General features: G+C 53.9%; 2 protein-coding genes across 8 annotated transcripts; both read left to right on the top strand.

Moving 5' to 3' along the window:
• The first annotated feature begins 33 nt into the window (after positions 1-33).
• On the top strand, positions 34-7,852 carry LOC138841700 (protein spinster homolog 1). The gene is made up of 12 exons (XM_070042480.1): positions 34-636; positions 733-798; positions 3,006-3,142; positions 4,195-4,346; positions 4,445-4,511; positions 5,161-5,306; positions 5,533-5,688; positions 5,943-6,132; positions 6,623-6,688; positions 6,834-6,932; positions 7,187-7,358; positions 7,518-7,852. The coding sequence occupies exons 1-12, from the start codon at positions 396-398 to the stop codon at positions 7,610-7,612; spliced, it is 1,587 nt and encodes a 528-aa protein (XP_069898581.1). The 5' UTR covers positions 34-395; the 3' UTR covers positions 7,613-7,852.
• A 444-nt stretch (positions 7,853-8,296) lies between these two features.
• Positions 8,297-15,596, top strand: LOC138841687 (linker for activation of T-cells family member 1-like). Of its 7 annotated transcripts, none has more exons than XM_070042457.1 (11): positions 8,297-8,665; positions 8,773-8,800; positions 8,881-8,915; positions 9,147-9,234; positions 9,376-9,440; positions 9,536-9,716; positions 9,796-9,890; positions 13,316-13,369; positions 13,499-13,561; positions 13,655-13,738; positions 15,324-15,596. In XM_070042457.1, exons 1-10 carry the CDS (start codon positions 8,563-8,565, stop codon positions 13,717-13,719), a joined length of 777 nt encoding a protein of 258 aa, XP_069898558.1. In that variant the 5' UTR covers positions 8,297-8,562; the 3' UTR covers positions 13,720-13,738; positions 15,324-15,596. The 7 variants fall into 7 exon arrangements, with proteins under 7 accessions (XP_069898558.1, XP_069898559.1, XP_069898563.1 ...); XM_070042458.1 differs by lacking the exon at positions 15,324-15,596 and adding an exon at positions 14,584-15,118; XM_070042460.1 differs by lacking the exon at positions 15,324-15,596 and having other exon boundaries at positions 8,298-8,665; positions 9,536-9,565; positions 9,650-9,716; positions 13,655-14,059.
• The last annotated feature ends 4,106 nt before the right edge of the window (positions 15,597-19,702 follow it).

The following is a 19,702-nucleotide window of genomic DNA, read 5'->3' as shown; positions in this document are numbered from 1 at the left end:
CGGCTCCCGTATCACATGACCCCCCTGCTCTCGGGCAACATGGCGGCCGCCGTGCTGCGTCGCCGAGGCTGATTGACAGCCAGGGCCGTGCGCTCCTTCCCAGGCGGGGACCCCCCCCCCCCCGGCTCTCCTTGGCCAGCTCCGGTCCCCAGCACCGCCGGCACCCCACACGTCCCCTCCGCTCGGTGGATCGGGAGGGAATGCCGGGGCCCAGGGCCCTTCCCTGCCGTGCTCGGGGCCTCGGGGCCAGCTCCTAACCCAGTCCCGGCGCGCTCCCTCCTCGCCTGGGCTCCCTCCTTCCTCATCCTCCTCTCTCCAGCCCCCTTCCCTCGCAGGTGGGATCGTCGGTGGGACCGGAGCGCGGGAGAGTGAGCCTCCCGTTCCCACCCAGGGCCATGGCCGGCTCCGACACGGCACCATTCCTCAGCCAGGCAGATGATCCGGACGACGGGCCGGTGCCCGGCACCCCAGGGTTACCGGGATCCGCGGGCATCCCGAAGTCCGGGGAGCCCGAGGTCCTGGACCGCGAGAAGCTGCAGCGCATCACGGGCTTGTCTCCCGGCCGTTCGGCACTCATCGTGGCGGTGCTGTGTTACATCAACCTGCTGAACTACATGGACCGCTTCACCGTGGCTGGTAGGTGCTGACTTCTGCAAAGGATGGGACCGGGGGATGGAGAGGGGAAGGGGGGAGCCGGGATCTCCGGGCTCATCTTGAGTCTTCTCCTTGCAGGCGTCCTTCCAGACATCGAACAGTTCTTCAGCATTGGAGACAGCAGCTCGGGCCTCATCCAGACCGGTGAGAGGACGCGCCTGCTCACACAGTAGCTCTTAACCTATGTGTGGCCTCAATTGGTACCGGCCTGGGGCTCATGAGGGTTTAGGTGTTCAGAAAGCAGGGGGAGGGTCCTGACTTTGCTCTGGTGCTGTCGTGTTCAGGCAGGTGGTTGAATTTAAAGATAAGTTCCATTTAGAGAAGTGTTTAGCACTTAGGTTTAAATCTCAGCTCTCCATTCCATCGTACCCTAGTTTGCAAGGTGGAGCTAGTAACACAGGTCATCTATTAGGGCTGATGTGGGGACCACATGAAATCATGCCTATAAAGTGTCTCATATAATATTTGGCACTTGGTAGGCACTGAATGGGAAAAGGGTTTACTTGTTCAGAACTTTGGGGTGGTGGAGGAGACCAGAGCCAAGTCTCCTTTTTCTTTCCTTTTCTTACACTAGAACTTGATCTCAGGACCTAGGCCCTATCTCTTAGCATTTTCACTCCAGGCTGGTCATCTACTACTTGAGCCACAGCTCCACTTCTGGCATTCTGTTAATTGGAGAGAGTCTCGTGGACTTGTCTGCCTGGGTTAATCTCAGCCTAGCTAGGATTTCAGGTCTGAATCAGTACTTCCTAAGACATCATTGTGTAGATCCTTCCACTGAGGAATGGGTGTTACTCTACTTATTTATGTTTTTATAAAGAACCTGAGGCTCAGAGATAGTTGTCTTGCCCTGGGCCACACAGCCATTCAGAGGTAGAAGAGGAATTTGAAACCAAATCTTGTAATGCCTGTTGTGTACTCCTGGCCATTGAGGAACTGGAGGTTTTTAGTCCTTAGGAAGGAAAATGGGACTATAGGTCAAGGTTGCAAAGCAGCACAGACTTGTTGAGTTACCGAAGCAGCAAACCTTTCTAGATACCCCCATTTATTTCCTCTTCATTAAAGCACGTTGATGGAGCCCCTTTTTTGGACTAGGTTGAGTCAGGAAATTGCAGTCATGACCAATAAGAGCTTTGTGTAGTTGACATTCTCCTGAGCAGGAGTGGATCAGTAAACCTCTCAGTTAAAATGAAATTGCTGGGGCTGGGAAGGTGGCTCAGTGGTAGAGTGCTTGCCTTGCATGCATGAGGCCCTGGGTTTGATTCCTTAGCACCACATAAGCAGAAAAAAGCCGGAAGTGGCACTGTGTCTCAAGTGGTAGAGCACTAGCCTTGAGCTGAAGAGCTGAGGGACAGCACCCAGGCCGAGTTCAGGCCCCACAACTGACAAAAAAAAAAAAAAAATGAAAAAATGAAATGGCTCTGTGCATGTGTGTGCACACCAGTACTCGGGCTTGAACTCAGGGCCCTTTTACTCTTTCTTAGCTTTTTCTTTCAAGGCTGATACTCTACCACTTGAGCCACACCTTCACTTCCAACTTTTTGATAGTTTATTGGAGATAAGACTCTCACTCTTTTTTCTTTTCTTTTTCTTTTTGTGCTGGTCTTGGGGTTCGAACTCAGGGCCTGGACTCTGTCCCTGAGCCTTTCTGTGCTCAAGGTTAGCGCTCTACCATTTGAGCCACAGCACCACTTCTACCTTTTTCTGAGTCATTTATTAGAGATGAGAGAGTCTCACTGACTTTCCTTCCCCAGGCTAGCTTTGAACCATGATCTTCAGATTGCAGCTTCCTGAGTAGCTAGGATTATAGGCGTGAGCCACTGGTGCCAGCCTTGAGATGACTTTCTATAGGGATGTTATGTAAAAGAAAACAGAGTTAATATGATAGACAGGGACACGAGGTGTGGTGCTCCGTGCATGTGTCTGAGCTGAATCTGAAGGAGCCAAGCTCTGAGAGACTCAGACAGCAAGTGTCAACCTCCTACGTCACTGTTGACCTTGGTAGTTGGGCCTATGGGGTGCAGAGAAGAAGGGAAAATGGATGGTTATGTGGTCAGAGGCTCAGGTAAGGGCTGGATCGGATGGGGCATCATGGCCCATGGTGTAGGTTTTGTTCTGGGCTGGGTGGAAGGCAGCTACATGTCAGCTGCAAAGGAAGCTGCTGGTGATGGGGCTGGGCTTTGCCCTGGAAGCTGTGAGGAGGTGCTGGGCGGGTCTGAGGGGCAGTGTGGGGTCACTGAGGACCATCGGGACCTCTGTGCTCTAGTCATTGCTGCATCCTGACCCCCACAGCTGGGGTGGGGGAGGGGCCAGGGGCCCTGGGCTGGCTGTGACTCTCTGCTTCCCCTCAGTGTTCATCTCCAGTTACATGGTCTTGGCACCTGTGTTTGGCTACCTGGGTGACAGGTACAATCGGAAGTATCTCATGTGCGGGGGCATTGCCTTCTGGTCCCTGGTGACACTGGGGTCATCCTTCATCCCCAGAGAGGTGAGGCCCCAGCTGGCTCCATGGCCACTCCCCTCCCCCTCCCCATCAGTCTTTGCTGCTTTTCCTTTTGCACCTGGGAAATCCCTTGCAGTTTCCTTGGTCCATGCTACCTTACCCCCTTGCCCTGAGCTAATACGCCCACCGAATCCTCTTCCAGAACCTCCTTCTGTGTCCCCTCTCTCCAACTCCATTCCTGAATACTCCCACTTCTCAACCATGCAAAACCCTACCTGGATTGCCCCCCCCCCCCCCTTCCTGGTCACACTTCCTGAGAGGCTCTGGAGCTCAGTGCTGGCACGGGCCTAGCCCCCACTCGGCCTGCACTTCCTCAGCGGCCTTGACTTCTGCCCTGCCGCTCCATCGGACCTGCTCTTGCCAAAGTCAACAGTGTCCTCCTGATTGCTCAATGCAGCTCCTGCTTTAGTGCTTCTAGTCCTGCTCTTGCTACATGACCTGGGATCCTCCAGCCCACCGCCCGTTTCTTCCCGAAATGCTCTTGTAACTCGGCAAAGCCACCGCCGTTTCCCCTCCTGGCTGCTTCTTTGCTCCTTTGAAATCTCCACTTGCTTTCACTGTGCTCCCGGCTCTGTCCTTGGCCTTAGGCGAAGGTGATCTCACCCCAGCCTTAGCTGCAGGTGATGTGGATAGACAAGTAACCTCCTCCTGCCAAAAAAAATATATATATATTATTCACCATTAGGCTGTATTGGATGGAGAGGGAAAGGTAGAAACAAAGGTTTATTTTGTCCCAGTTGAGTGCTGAGTAATGAATTGATGTTTGACGATACAGGGGTCCTGGTAGCTTTGTGAACAAGTTGTTGTTATTCCCCTTTTGCAGATGAGGAAACTGAGGCTCAGAGAGGTTAAGTTACTTTCTCAAAGTCACAGCTAGTAAGTAGTGGAGCCAAGATTCCAGCCAGGTCTGTCTTGATTCTAAACCCAGGCCCCTCTGCTGTTCCCTGCCATCTCTCTGGCACCAGCTGGTGAGGTTGGCTGGGAGGCTGGCTCCAGGGCGGGGTGCCACCTCCCCCTCCCCGTGTCTCCTTCCCCAGCGTTTCTGGCTGCTCCTCCTGACCCGGGGCCTGGTGGGGGTCGGGGAGGCCAGTTACTCCACCATTGCGCCCACTCTGATCGCCGACCTCTTCGTGGCAGACCAGCGGAGCCGAATGCTCAGCGTCTTCTACTTCGCCATCCCAGTGGGCAGGTGAGCGGCCTTGGGGGCCAGGTTGGGGGGGCAGAGGACCTGAGCAGAGCACCTGACTGACCTGAAGTCCCCTCTTTTTCTCCTCTGCCTCCATGCAGTGGTCTGGGTTACATAGCAGGCTCCAAAGTGAAGGATGTGGCTGGGGACTGGCACTGGGCTCTGAGGGTGAGTCTGCTGGTGGCGTGTGAAGGCCAGTTCCTTACCTGTCCCCCTTTCTGACCTTCATGGCCCCCTTTGTATGGCCGTGCTGACCAGACCCCCGACTCCTGCTCACGGGTGATTGGAATTGGAGCCCATTGTAAAACTCTCAAGTCCCAAAGGGCACAGGGTCGGGGTGAGCTTCAGGTAATGCTGGATCCAGGGCTCTCACACTGTCAGTAGACCTCGGCCATTCTCAGCTTTGTTTACCTCTGTATTGGCTCCATTCTCGAATGTGCAGAAGTCCCAAGTGCTAGACTTTTCGATTGAGTAACGTGGCTTCTTTGGGCAGTAGTCACAGGGTGCTGCTGTCTGAGTAGGGAAGGGTCATATGCTTACTATGACCTCAGTCACCAAGCCACCCTTGGCCGAGTCTGGGATCCTATTTGGACAGTGGGTTGAGTGAAATGTAGAGTTGTGGTTTCCTGGAAGAAAATCAGGTGTTGTTGCCAAAGGGCAAAGTTTGGCTTGTAAAACTAAGGTGGCAGCTTCCACTTTCCCGGCACAGGTTCAGCACAGAGAGGAGTTGGAGTTCCTGGGGCCTGAGGTCCTCCTCCAGCTGCCAGGGGCTGTGTCCCTTCTCATGCCCAAATTCACTCGTGTCCTCCCCTCCCAGGTCACACCAGGTCTGGGAGTCGTGGCCGTTCTGCTGCTGTTCCTGGTAGTACGGGAGCCGCCCCGCGGAGCTGTGGAGCGTCACTCAGATTCTCCACCCCTGAGCCCCACCTCATGGTGGGCAGATTTGAGGGCTTTGGCTAGAAAGTGAGTTTAATCCTTTGCTAATCTCTAGCCTGCTTCCCCGTGGGAGGCCCTGTCTGATAGCCTAGGAAATTGGACACTGCCGCTCCCTTGTGGCTGCTTCCCGAATTACAAGTCCAAATCCTAGAGTCCTCCCAAGTCTTTATACCCACTGCTCTGACTCTATCAAAGAAACCGAGGGAAAAGGCAGGTTGCTCTATGGGTCTGACTTCCTTCCAACTGTCCACAGTCCAAGTTTCATCCTGTCTTCCCTGGGCTTCACTGCTGTGGCCTTTGTCACGGGCTCCCTGGCTCTCTGGGCCCCTGCGTTCCTGCTGCGTGCCCGGGTGGTCCTGGGAGAGACCCCACCCTGCCTGCCCGGAGACTCCTGCTCTTCCTCTGACAGGTACCCAAGGTGGGGCTGGGCAGGTGGCAGGGAGGGCTTTGAGTGTGACTTGGGCAGAGAGGTTCGACTCCACCACCAGCTACTTGTACTCAGAATCTTCAGTTTTTCCAGGTTCGGGAAGTCCTCAAAGGGCTAACACAGAGCCATGGCTGTTGTTCTGGGTGAATGTAGGCATCTTCCTTTCCTGGCCAGGGGGTCCAGGCTGGGGTGTCACGAGCATGGTGACTAGCTCCTGTGTCCCCACTCGCCCCTAGTCTCATCTTTGGGCTCATCACCTGCCTGACCGGGGTCCTGGGTGTGGGCCTGGGTGTGGAGATCAGCCGCCGCCTCCGTCACTCCAATCCCCGGGCTGACCCGCTGGTCTGTGCCGCCGGCCTGCTGGGCTCTGCACCCTTCCTCTTCCTGTCCCTCGCCTGCGCCCGCGGAAGCATCGTGGCCACCTATGTAAGTAGCCAGCAGGGGCCGAGGCTGATCTGAGGCCAGGGGAGGACCATGCAGAGAGCAGAGCTAAGGTCAGCTTGGCTGAGTGGTTCAGTCCTCTCAAGGTGGAATGCCTGGTTCTGAGTGGTGTGTATGTGTGTGCACGTGTGTGCGTGCACACTCACGCGCCAGTACTAAGGCTTGAATTCAGGGCCTTTGCACTCTCCCTTAGCTTTTTATGCTCAAGGCTGGTACTCTTACCACTTGAACAACACTTCCAGTTTGGGCTTTTTGCTCGCTAATTGAGAGATAAGAGTCTTACGGACTCTCCTGCCTGGGCTGGCTTTGGACTGTGATCCTCAGATCTCAGTCTCCTGAGCAGTTAGGATGACAGGTGTGAGCCACCTCGGCCCACTGCATGCCTGGTCCTGAATCACAGCCTGGGCCTGCGGTGGTGGATGAGCCTCTTGGCGGGGTGCGCTCTCACGTGAGTGCCCATCCTCTCGCCTTGCAGATTTTCATCTTCATTGGAGAGGTGCTGCTGTCCATGAACTGGGCCATCGTGGCTGACATTCTCCTGGTGAGTGGCTGGGCAGCTGCAGGCTTAGCCTAGAGGCTGCTGGGAGCAGAGACTGGGAGTCAGGGTTAGGACCTCAGCCTTGGCCCTATTCCTGCCCCCTCTCCCCTGCCGCCTTGGACCCCGATTGAGCTCCTACTCCCCGCAGTACGTGGTGATCCCTACTCGTCGCTCCACCGCCGAGGCCTTCCAGATCGTGCTATCCCACCTGCTGGGTGATGCTGGGAGCCCCTACCTCATCGGCCTGGTGAGCCCTGGCTGGGACAGGGCGGGGCGGGGCTGGGGCGGGGTCTGGCCCCAGGTGGCTGTCCTTGGTGCTCCTCCCTGCGGCACTCCGCTGATAGAAGGATGTTCTCTGGTCGTTATTGATCACTACTCCCCTCTCCCGCCCGAGGCCGGGACCTCACCTCGTGGTCCATACCCCCTTCCCTCCTGGCATCGGGACTCCGCATTCCTGGCTCCGGCCTGTGTCTTTCTAACTCTCATTTGTGATGCGCACAGATCTCCGACCGCCTGCGCCGGAGCTGGCCCCCCTCCTTCCTGTCCCAGTTCCGCGCCCTGCAGTTCTCACTCATGCTGTGCGCCTTCGTCGGGGCCCTGGGTGGCGCGGCTTTCCTGGGCACCGCCATCTTCATCGAGGGTGACCGCCGGCGGGCCCAGCTCCACGTACAGGGTCAGTTAGGCCCCTACCGCAGCCCTGCCTGCCTGCCTGCCTGTCCATCTGTCCAGACCTGTGCCTGGCCTGCCCTCACTCAGCTTTGGGGCTGTCTGTCCAGCGTGCTCTGAGGCTCGCTCCGCCCACCTAGCCCTTGGCCCTCACCCCTCCCCGCAGGTGTGTTACGTGAAGCAGGGTCCACGGATGACCGGATCGTGGTGCCCCAGAGAGGCCGCTCCACACGTGTCCCCGTGTCCAGTGTGCTCGTCTGAGATGCCACCGCTCGCCTGCCTGCCCACCTGCTGCTGCTGGCCCCGGGGCCACCCCACGCTGTGCCTGGCTGAAGCGCTCGGCCCACCCAGCTTCAGGAGGAAGCCTGGCCGTGGGGGCGTGTCCGCCTCCCAGACACTACACAGGCAGCCCAGGGGAGGAAGGAAGGGCCAGGAGGGGATCCCCTTCACCGGTACAGCCCCAGAGGCTCGGTGCTATTTGTAATGGAATAAAATTTGTAGCCAGCCATCGAGTGCTCGCTTCTCTTTGGGCTTATCTGTGACCTGTGGGTGGTAGGGGATACCCCATTTCCTGTCTTAGGGTTGCCCCTGTGGGCTAGTCCCTGTCCTCTGAGCCAGCTGGACACAGGGAGGCTTGCTGGCCCAGTGAGCTGGTTCATTGTGACCCTGACTCACGCCCACGTTCCTCAGGCACCCGCCCCTCCCTGCAGATAGGCCTGGGAAGGTGGGTACAGCCCATCTTAGCATCCTGCCACCCCCTGGCTGGGCACTTCCCCCGACCCCAGCTGGCCTCCATTCGTGCAGCTGTCTGTGGACCATCCCTGAGAGCTGCGTCCCCGCCACCCCCTTCCCAGGGCTGGGTGGGGGGCGGGCAGGGGCGGCGCAGCCAGCTGAGGAGCGATGATTTCCTGCCCTCACCCGGCCTCGCCACAGCTTCCTGCCACAGATGGGCGGGCGTGCTGCGCAGAGGAGAGGGCTCCAGTGAGGGGCAGGCATGGGGCTCGCACAGGGTGGGTAGCGCTCGAGACCCAGCTCCAGGCCTCACCTGACCCCCAGCAGGCACCGGGATCTTCCTGAGCCACTGTTCACCCTGCTCAATCCAGCCAGGGAGTGAGTCCTCCACCTTTGAAGGCGCCCCGGCCTTTCCCACCAGGCCCCAGGCTGGCCCCCAGGCCTTCGTGCAGCTGGGCCTGGCGCAGGGTCTCCTGCAGATGGAGACCAACGGCCTGACTCCCTTCGCGCTGGGCCTGCTGCTGCTGCCCGTCCTGACCACACTGCTGGCCGCACTGTGTGCTCGCTGCCGAGAGCTGCCCGGTAAGTGGGGAGCTGGAAGACACTGGGTACCGGAGTGGGGGATGAGCAGGGGGGAGGGGGCGGACATGGCTGGTCCTCCCAGGCTCACTGGCTCTCTTTTCCCACAGTTTCCAACGACATGGATTCTGCAGACAGGTGAGTCTCTCCTGGACCCAGGGTGGGGTAGGACCTGCGCCTTGCTCTACCCTGTGTCTAACCTGTCTCTCTCTTGCCAGCTTGTACCCACGGAGCATCCTGATCAAACCACCCCGTGAGTACTGAGGCTTCTCTTACCCATATTGCACGTGGGGGACGGGGGGCGCATCATGTCAGAGTATCAAGTGCCTGCCTGCAGCCCCCATCCCAGGACCCACATGGCTGGTGTCAGGGGGAGGTGGGAGTTCTCAGGCCTGTCTGGGGCCTGGTTTTCTGGGGACAAAGCTGTCCTTAGAATCTTTGATGATGCCTGGAATCTCCCACTCAAGCATGGCTCTGTCCTTAGACCCGCCTGCCCACTATCTACCCGTGACCTCTTACCCGCCTGTGATCTCCTACCCACCCCTGACCCGACCAGACCAGCTCCCCATCCCGTAAGTACCCCCTCTTCCTCCAGATCCAGGCTGCCCCTTACTTTCTTGGATTGGGGAGAGGGCTCTTTCTCTACGGGAACCCCTCATCCTCCCCCCACCAGCCCCTTAACCTAGATCTGATGCCTGATCTTTGGTTCCCAGAAGGTCCCCACAGCCCTTCGGGGCTTCCCATCGGCTGCCATCTCCCCAGCAGGACTCAGATGGTGGTAAGGAGGGGGTTGGGGTTTGAGGGGTCTGAGGCTGGGCAGAAGAGAGGGCTGGCGGGAGCTGATACCGTGTTCCTCTTGCTCTGTCTCCAAAGCCAACAGCGTGGCCAGCTATGAGAACCAGGGTGCGTCCAGGATCCCTGGTACTCGGCTGGGCAGGGAGCTGAGGCCCGTGCTGGGCCATGCTGATCCCCGTGTCGTTACCCCAGAGCCAGTATGTGAGGATGAGGAAGAAGATGAAGATGAGAATGATTACCCCAATGAGGCGGGCTACCTGTGAGTGACCTGGGTGGGGGAAGGGCGGGCAGGCCTGAGGCTCAGAATCTTCCCTCACCCTCTCTGTTCTTCTTCCCAGGGTAGTCTTACCTGACAGCACCCCAGCCACCAACCCTGCCACCCCCTCTGCCCCTGGGCCCAGCAGCTCTGGCCTTCGAGACAGCGCCTTCTCCAGTGAGTTGAGTTGGGATGTCTGTCCATTCCCCTCCCCCACGTGCCAGCAGCCCCTCCTTTCTTCCCTCTCTTGTAATGATTGCTCCCCTTCCGTTTCCTCCTTCATGTCCAACTTCCTGCTCTGGGCTCCCCTTTGCTAGCTACATCATTCATGTCTGGGAGATTTCTTTGACTTCATTCTTTAACCTTTCAACTTGGTGTCTCCTATTCAGAAATTCTTTTTTGATTTTGGAATGTTCTTATTGTATAACGTCCCATTCTCTCTCTCTCTCTCTCTCTCTCTCTCTCTCTCTCTCTCTCTCTCTCTCTCTCTCTCTCATTGGTTGTGAGGCTGTTCTGAACTCAGGGCCTAGATGCTGTCCTTGAGTCTCTTTGTGCTCAAGGTTAGGGCTCTTACCATTTGAACCACAGCACTACTTCTGGTTTTTGAGTGGCTAATTGGAGATGAGTCTTATGGGGACTTCTCTGCCCAGGCTGCCTTCAAACGATGATCCTCAGATCTCAGGCTCCTGAGTAGTGAGGATTACAGGCGTGAGCCACTGGTGTCCAGCTCCCTTTTTTTTTTTAAGTCAATCCTGGGGCTTCGTGGCTTTGGGTGCTGTCCCTGACTTGAACCACAGCTCCACTTCTGGCTTGTTTTTGGAGCTTAATGGGAAATGAGAATATCACAGCCTTTTCTGCCCACACTGGCTTTGAACTGTCATCCTTAGGTCTCAGCCTCCTGAGTAGCTAGGACTGTAGATATGAACCACTGGAGCCTGGCTCTTGGAAGTTTTCTACTGTTTGCTTTCTGGTCTGACTTTTCCTTTGACCTAGCTTTTCTCCCTTGTTTAATCTTACCTCCTGAGCTTTCCTCATGACCTGTGAACCTCCATTTCCTATTCGCTCCTTTTCTCCATAGCTTGGGTATCGCTTTCCTGAAACACCAAGGATCAAGAGTGTTTGGATTTGGGAATATTTGCATGTGCATAATGAGATACCTTGGGGGATAAGACTTGGATCTCAACATAAAATTCATTTATGTACACTAGCCTCAGAGTGGATAACACATTCTAATGCGTTAAATTATTCGGTGCCTAAAACTAACTTTCATGATGGATTGTTTTTACTTGTGGCATCTGATTAGACACTCAGAAGGTTTTGGATTTGGGACATTTAGATTAAGGATGCTTAGCCTCTAATATCCCTGCATTATGCCTTCCACACCCTGGCTCCATTTGTCCTACAGATTTCCAATTTGACACCTCTCTCCTGAATGCCAGACTGTCTATCCAGGTGGTTCTTTTCATCCATCCATTCACTCATTGATTCACTCATTGTTTACTGGGTATTGTCTGCTAGGCTGTTGCTTTAAGGAGTCCCTGCAGCAGACCGGGCTTATAAAAGAGCTCTCGTATAGTTGAAGGCTTATCACATGATATATATATTAAGTTCAATAAAGCTCAAAGTTCCAGGTGCTCTAGTTGCCACCATAGTGAAGTTATTTGTTTTATGTATTGTTTTTTGTTTGTTTGTTTTGTCCGCCACCATAGTGAAGTTATTTGGTTTTTTTTGTTTTTTTTTTTTTTGGGTCCGGTCGTGGGGCCTGAGCTCTGGGCCTGGGCGCTGTCCCTCAGCTCTTCAGCTCAAGGCTAGGGCTCTACCACTTGAGCCACAGCGCCATTTCCGGCTTTTTTCTTTTTGCTTATGTGGTGCTGAGGAATTGAACCCAGGGCCTTGAGCATGCAAGACGAGTGCTCTACCACTGAGCCACCTTCCCAGCCCTGAAGTTATTTGTTTTATGTATTGTTTTTTGTTTGTTTGTTTGTTTTGTCGGTCATGGGGCCTGAACTCTGGGCCTGGTCGCTGTCCCTCAGCTCTTCAGTGCTCTACCACTTGAGCTACAGCACCACTTCCGGCTTTTTCTGCTTATGTGGTGCTGAGGAATCGAACCCAGGGTCTCATGCATGCGAGGCAAGCACTCTACCACTGAGCCGCCTTCCCAGACCTTAATTTATATATTTATTTGGAGAGTCTTTCTTCCTTCCTTTCTTCCTTCCTTCCTTCCTTCCTTCCTTCCTTCCTTCCTTTCCTTTCTTTCTTTCTTTCTTTCTTTCTTTCTTTCTTTCTTTCTTTCTTTCTTTCTTTCTTTCTTTCTTTCTTTCTTTCTTTCTTTCTTTCTTTCTTTCTTTCTTTCTTTGCCAGGCCTGGGGCATGAACTCAGGGTCTGGGTGCTGTTCCTGATCCTTTAGCATGCTAGCACGCTACCACTTGAGCCACAGTACCACTTTCTGGCTTTTTCTGGGTAGTTTGTTGGAGGTTGGGAGTCTCTCGGGGACTTTTCTGCCCAGGCTGGCTTTGAACTACAATCCTCAGATTTCACCCTCTGAGTTGGAGACATTTTTGATATGTAGCCTAGCCTGCCTAGAACTTCACTGGGCTCAAGCGATCCTACTTCATCCTCCTGAGTGGCTGGGACTACATTGCATGCACCAGTGTGCTAGCTCAGGATTGATTTATATAATAGACCTTTGGTCTATTATATATATATTATATATAATAGTTAATATTATATATTAACTATTCACTGCTTAATCCTGGCAAAAATCCCTGGTGGTGGCTTCTTTTACTGATTTACAGATGAGGAAACTGAGGCACAGGAAACGGAGCCTAGGTAACTTGAGGTTGCTCTATCCCTAGGGATGCATTTGAACTGGGCTCTCTGGTTCCTAAGCCTATCTTATTCACACAGTTCCTCACTGAAGACCCAAAAATCCAGAGGGCAACCAGCACCTGGGAAGTAGTGGCAAAGGCAGTGTTGGAGAGCAGCCTGGGGAAGACAGGGGATCAGTTGGGCCATACATGATGCCAAAGTCCTCCACTCTGAGCTGCCCTGAGTCGCTGGGGCCCTCCTGTGCTGTGGCTGCCTGTCCTGCTGCTGCTGCTGCTCTTCCTCCTTCTCCTCCACTTCCTCCTCCTCTCCCTCCTCCCCCTCCTCCTCTTCCTTCTTTGTTTGGTGGAGGGACTCAAACTCAGGGCCTGGATGCTGTCCCTGAGCTTTTTCACTCAAAGTTAGCGTTCTTCAACATTGAACCACAGCGCCACTTCCTTTTTGTCTGGTGGTTAATTAGAGATTAAGAGTCTCACAGACTTTCCTGCCTGGGCTGGCTTCGAACCAGGATCCTTAGATCTCAGCCTCTGAGTAGCTAGGATGGCTGGCTTGTCCTGTTCCTTCCTTCTATTGGTACCGGTCCGAGGGGGCCTCTGTCCCCAGCCATCATTGCCCCGGCCACTGTTCTTACTTGGCTAGAATGTTCTCTCTGCACCCTGTGGGCTTAGCTGGGGTGGCTTGTAGTGGAGTCTCAGAGTGTCTGTCCTTGGGCCCCTGGGAAAGGTGGCGGTGGGCCGGGAGTGACAGCAGGTGGCTTCTGATGGCTTTTGTACAGTGGAGTTTGGTGAGGACTATGTGAACGTCCCTGAGAGCAGCGAAGCGTCCCTGGGTGAGTGACCCCTGCCCACCCCCCCCAGCTGCCCCAGCCCCTGCCCCTCTCTCGGGGATCCTGCCCACCCCACTCCATGTGGCCTGCCCTGTGGGTCCTGGCTGCCCTCCTTCTGAGCTGTCCCCACAGATGGCAGCCGGGAGTATGTAAACGTGTCTGAGGATCTGCCGCCAGAGTCTCGGACGGAGCCTGGTATGTGTGGGGGCAGAAATGGGGTGCTGCTGCGACCCAGCCAGATAGACTGCAGGGTGAACACCAACCTGCCCTGCTCTGCTTCCCTCACAGCCGCCCTGCGCCCCCTGGAGATGGAGGAAGAGGAAGGAGAGGCTCCGGACTATGAGAACGTGTAGGAACTGAACCCCGGCCCTGGTGAGTGGCCTGGCTGCCGGCTCAGGCCCTCCCTGAGGACTTCTTTCCTGACCACCCCAATATGTAGGCCTGCGCCCCATGGTTCTGAGGCCCTCTGGTCTCCCCGGCCTCCTGAACTCACCATTGTGTGGCAGCTGAGACATCCCAGAAGCAACTCTGGGGAGGGCTGAGCAGGTGGCCTGAGAACCCCTAACTTATTGTCACTTCTTCGGGGTCCAGTCTGTGTCCCCAACACTCTGCACCTTCTGACACTCTGCCTGAGAAGGAAGCTCTCTGTCCCAGCCCCCTCTGTGTCATGGAATAAAGGACCCCGAGGTCTGAGTCCTCTGTGCTGTGATGCCCTAGGAGCTGAAGGCAGGGGGTCCGGGGGGGGGGGGTTCTGGTCTCTGAGTGTGAGTGTATGTGTGCGTGAGTGTATATGTGTGTGTATAGGAGAGTGTGGGGGAAGCGTATACTGTGTGAGTGTGGATTATATTTGAGTGTGTCAGGGTATATGTGTGTATGCAAATGAATGTGATTGTGTGTGTGTGTGTGTGAGAGAGAGAGAGAGAGAGAGAGAGAGAGAGAATATTATGTTTCTGTGGGATGCATCCTCTCTCAGAACTCCTGATAAGCCCTTGCCTAACACAGATGGTACTAAAACCCCGGGACACTGTGGCTTGCCCTCCCTCCCTCCCTCCCTCCCTCCCTCCCTCTTTCCCTCTCTCCCTCCCTCCCTCCCTCCCTCCCTCCCTTCCTTCCTTCCTTCCTTCCTTCCCTCCTTCCTTCCTTCCTTCCTTTGGCCGCTGATACTGGGGCTTGAACTCAGGACCTCATACTCTCCCTTGGCTTTTTTTTGCTTTAAGGCTGATGCTCTACCACTTGAGCCACAGCTCTACTTCTAGCTTTTTTGCTGGTTGGACCTAAGAGTCTCAAGGACTTTCCTGCCTGGACTGACTTTGAACCACGATCCTCAGGTCTCAGCCTCCTGAGCATGAGCTGCCAGCACGTAGCTCACTGTGGCTTCTGAGTGGGGTCTCTGATCCTGGTTGGCACTTCTGGGGTTCAGGACACTTCTCCCCACGAGACCCCACAAAGCACAGTAGCGGCTCACTCGCTGGCTGGGATGGTGGCAGAGCAGGTGTGGGGACTCTGGATGGGAAGTGCGTGTGGACATGTGGGTATAGCAAGACTGTACCCACAGATTGGGCTCTCTGTCCTTGGGGTGCAGGGCTGGCCCTGATGACCACAGGGGGATCCCAGCTCCTGCTTCTGTGGCTCTCAAACCAACTAAAGATGGTCGAAGACAGTTGGGTGGGGTGTGCCACCCTGCCTCTGGGGATGCTGAGCGTCCAGAGTTCTAGACCCGTCAAAGAAATAAATGAAAGGCCCAAGTTCATAGGCAGCGCAGCCCGGTTCAAGCACTGCTGTGTGGCCGGTGGAACAGTGCCTGCTGCTTGGACACGGTGGCCTGGGGTCAGGGCTGGAGCTCCCCTGTGCTTCTGGTACCAGTGTTCTGTGAACCGTGCCTGGACTACCAGTGCCCAGTGGGTCCTGTGCTTTCTCTGGCCTGGCTCCATCTCCCTTTGTTCTTTCTGGTCCCCAGGATCCGTTCATTGGGGGTCTGGAAGCTGTTGTTCAGCCTCCATCTCAGGAAGGGAGCCCACAGCTGGGCCCTGCAAGTGGCCTCCCGGGCAGTAGGAGCAGCCCGGGATACAAGCCTCTCATGACTGTCACTAACGACGTGGAAGGATGTAGCTCTGGGCTCCCCTGACTTGAGGGGCCAATGAAGCTGTCAGGGGAGGGTGGGCCACAGAGGGACAGGGCCAGCTTTCTGGGTCGAATGAGACAATTCCCCGACCCCTGGCTTCCTGGTTATGTGGGCTAATAAATTACAGATTGTCTGTAACTGGCTTGACTGTGGGAGTGTCTGCCATAAGGACTCAGGTACCACGCGTATTTCTCCACTCACTGCATCAACATTTCCAAGGAGAGAATGTTGGTTCAGAGAGGTAATTTGCTTAAAGGCACACAGCTAAAGAGGTAAAATCTGTGATTAGATCTGTGTCCTCTAGAGTCTCTGCCATACTGCCTGCTGACCTGCTGGTTCTAGATGAATACGGAATGCCAGCTGCCCTGGTAGGACAGAAGCTCATCAGACAGGCAGGCAGACAGGAGGGTCTAGGAATTCTTGGTGGACCAGGTGGACTTCAGTCCTTTCATGGGTGGCAGGGGACGGGTGGAGTAGAAGCCGGCGGCGGCACCTTGGTGTCTGGCTGAGGGATGCAGAACCTTTTCCTGATGAAGTATACTTGAAAAACAATCTAGCAGCATCTACTGATGTTGAAGTTGCTCACATCCTGGACCAGAAGTGTTCTGAATTTCAGATTCGTTTGAATCTTATTTTTTGTCAGTTGTGGGGCTTGAACTCAGGGCCTAGACCCTGGCCCTGAACTTTTTGGCTCAAGGCTAGTGCTCTACCACTTTGAGCCACAGCACCACTTCTGGTTTTCTGGAGGTTAACTGGAGATATGAGTCTCACAGACTCTCCTGCCTGGGTTGGCTTTGAATTGTGATCCTCAGATCTCAGCCTCCTGAGTAGCTAGGATGACAGGTGTGAGCCACCGGGGCTCAGCTTGTTGGAATTTTTGCCTATTTACATGTATATATAAAATGAGGTATGATGTAAATCTAAACATAATATTCATTTCTGTTTCATATAGACCTTAGACATATCCTGAAGGAAATTCAATGGAATATATTTAGTGTACCTGCATTTTGATGAGATCAGGTGTGGAATTTTCCACTTGTCAACACTCAAAAGGTTTTGGAAGCTGGCTGGGTGACTCATGCCTGTAATCCTAACTATTCAGAAGGTTGAAATCTGGAGGTTGTGGTTCAAAGCCAGCCTAGGCAAAAAATGTGAGACTAATTTCCAAATAACCAGCAAAAAGCTGTAGAAGTGGAGCTCAAATGGTAGATTGCAAACCTTGAGTGAAAAAGCTCAGGGCCAGCACCCAGGCCCAGAGTTCAAAGCCCCAGTGTACACAGAGAGAGAGAGAGAGAGAGAGAGAGAGAGAGAGAGAGAGAGAGAGAGAGAGAGAGAGAGAGAGAGAGAGAGAGAGAGGAAAAAGCTTTAGCAATCAGAAATGATTGGGAAATACAGCCTTTTTTTTTTTTTTTTTGCCAATCTTGGGACTTAAACTCAGGGCCTGGGCACTATCCCTGAGCTTCTTTTGCTCAAGACTAGCACTCTGGGGCTGGGAAGGTGGCTCAGTGGTAGAGCGCTTGCCTTGCAAGCCTGAGTCCCTGGGTTCGATTCCTCAGCACCACATAAGCAAAAAGAAAAAAAGCTGGAAGTGGCGCTGTGGCTCAAGTGGTAGAGCGCTAGCCTTGAGCTGAATTGCTGAGGGACAGTGCCCAGGCCCAGAGTTCAAGCCCCACGACCGGACCCAAAAAAAAAAAAAAAAAAACTAGCACTCTACCACTCGAGCCACAGTACACAGTACTACTTTTTGGCTTGTATTTGAGTCTCATGACTTTCCTGCCTGGGTACTTTCAAACCATGATCATCAGATCTCAGCCTCCTGAGTAGCTAGAATTAGGGGTGTGAGCCACTGATACCCGGCAGGCTGAATGATTGATGGATGTAATAGCACGTGACCCAGGTCTGACCAATCAGATCCCTCCTTGAGACTTTAGGGGAAAGGTGCTCTTTATCCACTGAGGTTGACAAGACCAGGAAACAGGGCCTGGAGCCTTGACTTCCTGCCTGACAATGCAGGCTCCATGGGAGTTAGCTGTGCCAATGAACAAGAGAAAGCATCCTGGATCCAATGGTCCTGAGCTACATGAATGAACAAGACAAGCTACAGGCCTTCTTTATCAGATTTTCTATAACTTACATCAAAAACATTCCTAAATGATAGGCTAGCTAATGTTCTTGTTACCAACTCCCTATCAGTCAGGCACTGGTGGTGAGTCTCAGTGATCAATGTGGAAAACTTGCAGATTCCCTGCCCCCTCCCCCCCCTGTGAACATCTTCCTCCATCTTTCCATGTCACAGCTCAACCCAGGTCTATCTACAGCAGGTGACCTGTCTCTCCATCATATACCAGCCTCATCCCTCTTGGAGCCCCATCCCACACAGCCTTGCCCTGTGATGGATCTGGAAGGTCTGGGGAATCATCCTGCTAGGTTCCCATGGAGGAAGTAAGACAAAATGCCCCCAGCATCCCCAGCAAAAGCCCTGACATTACTCTGATTGGATGAGCTTGGGATTTCCCTGAGCCAATCACTGGCGAGGAGAACACTGGGCCTTGAGGAGGTAGACTCATCCGTGTGATATATTTCGATTCCCAACCCTAGATGGGAGGTACCCTAAGAAAATCGGGTGGTGAGGTGGCTGGTGAAGTGCCCGTGTCTCTCAGATCGTCTTTGTCTACAGATGGAGGCCTGTGGCTGTGGGGGCGACAGGAGATTTGAGAGGGGTAGGAGGCAGGTTCCTGAGAGCACAGACTGAGGTCCTGGATCCACCCATTCCTGAAACCATCCTGGGCTTAATAAACATCCTTATTTGGCATAGCCTAGCTTCAGCTGGGTTTCTGTTTTCTGCAAATGAAAGAGTCTTGACTCAGACAGGATGCTGTGGGAGCATCAGCTTTATCACCCAGGGCCCCCATCTCCAGGCACCTACCATATGCCAGGCAAGGGCCATGCACTGTATACACACTCTGTCCCTACTGGGATCCCTGTGTAGGTTTCTCGTTGATGTCGTTTTGCAAACAGAAACTCAGAATAGATGGCCAGACTTGGCCAAGGCAGAAGTCTGCCTTCCTTCCTTCCTTCCTTCCTTCCTTCCTTTCTTTCTTTCTTTCTTTCTTTCTTTCTTTCTTTCTTTCTTTCTTCCTTCCTTCTTTCCTTCCTTCCCTCTCCCCCCTCTACCTCCCTTCTTTCTTTTTTCTTTCTTTCTCTTTCTTTCTTTCTTTCTTTCTTTCTTTCTTTCTTTCTTTCTTCCTTCCTTCCTTCCTTCCTTCCTTCCTTCCTTCCTTCCTTCCTTTCTTTCTTTCTTTCTTTCTTTCTTTCTTTCTTTCTTTCTTTCTTTCTTCCTTCCTTCTTTCCTTCCTTCCCTCTCCCCCCTCTACCTCCCTTCTTTCTTTTTTCTTTCTTCTCTCTTTCTTTCTTTCTTTCTTTCTTTCTTTCTTTCTTTCTTTCTTTCTTTCTTTCTTTCTTTCTTTCTTCCTTCCTTCCTTCTCTCTCTCTCCTTCATTTGTTGTGTTTTGTTTTGTTTTTTTCCGGTTGTGGGGCCTGAACTGTAGGTCTGGGCTCTGTCCCTCAGCTCTTCAGCTCAAGGCTAGCACTCTACCACTTGAGCCACAGCACCACTTCTGGCTTTTTCTGCTTATGTGGCGCTGAGGAATTGAACCCAGGGCCTCATGCATGCAAGGCAAGCACTCTACCACTGAGCCACCTTCCCAGCCCTTTCCTTCCTTCCTTCCTTCCTTCTTTCCTTCCTTCCTTCCTTCCTTCCTTCCTTCCTTCCTTTCTCTTGTTTGTTTGGGATTTTTTTTGGGTCCGGTCATGGGGCCTGAACTCTGGGCCTGGGTGCTGTCCCTCAGCTCTTCAGCTCAAGGCTAGCACTCTACCACTTGAACCACAGCGCCACTTCTGGCTTTTTTCTTTTTGCTTATGTGGTGCTGAGGAATCGAACCCAGGGCCTCATGCATGCAAGGCAAGCGCTGTACCACTGAGCCATCTTCCTAGCCCCTCTTTCTCTCTCATTCTCTCTATCTCTTTCTGTCTGTCTGTCTTTCTTTCTTTCCTAATCCTGGGGGTTGAACTCAGGGCCTGGGTGCTGTTCCTGAGCTTCTTTTGCTTAAGGCTAGCACTCTACCACTTGAGCCACAACGCAACTTCTGGGCTTTTCTGTTTATGTGGTACTGAGGAACTGAACCCAGGGCTTCAAGCATGCTAGGCAAGCACTC

The sequence above is a fragment of the Dipodomys merriami genome, unplaced genomic scaffold (genome assembly GCF_024711535.1).
Source record: "Dipodomys merriami isolate MVZ:Mamm:240054 unplaced genomic scaffold, mDipMer1.0.p SCAF_328, whole genome shotgun sequence".
Taxonomy (NCBI): domain Eukaryota; kingdom Metazoa; phylum Chordata; class Mammalia; order Rodentia; family Heteromyidae; genus Dipodomys; species Dipodomys merriami.
This window is presented reverse-complemented; position numbering and strand designations above follow the sequence as displayed.

Coding starts and splice junctions, on each gene's coding strand:
- LOC138841700 (XM_070042480.1), top strand. CDS start 396: ATGGCCGGCTCCGACACGGCACCATTCCTCAGCCAGGCAGATGATCCG. Junction 3,143..4,194: donor CATCCTTCATCCCCAGAGAG/GTGAGGCCCCAG, acceptor CTCCTTCCCCAG/CGTTTCTGGCTGCTCCTCCT. Junction 6,133..6,622: donor GAAGCATCGTGGCCACCTAT/GTAAGTAGCCAG, acceptor CTCGCCTTGCAG/ATTTTCATCTTCATTGGAGA.
- LOC138841687 (XM_070042457.1), top strand. CDS start 8,563: ATGGAGACCAACGGCCTGACTCCCTTCGCGCTGGGCCTGCTGCTGCTG. Junction 8,801..8,880: donor GACATGGATTCTGCAGACAG/GTGAGTCTCTCC, acceptor CTCTCTTGCCAG/CTTGTACCCACGGAGCATCC. Junction 9,891..13,315: donor TCGAGACAGCGCCTTCTCCA/GTGAGTTGAGTT, acceptor GCTTTTGTACAG/TGGAGTTTGGTGAGGACTAT.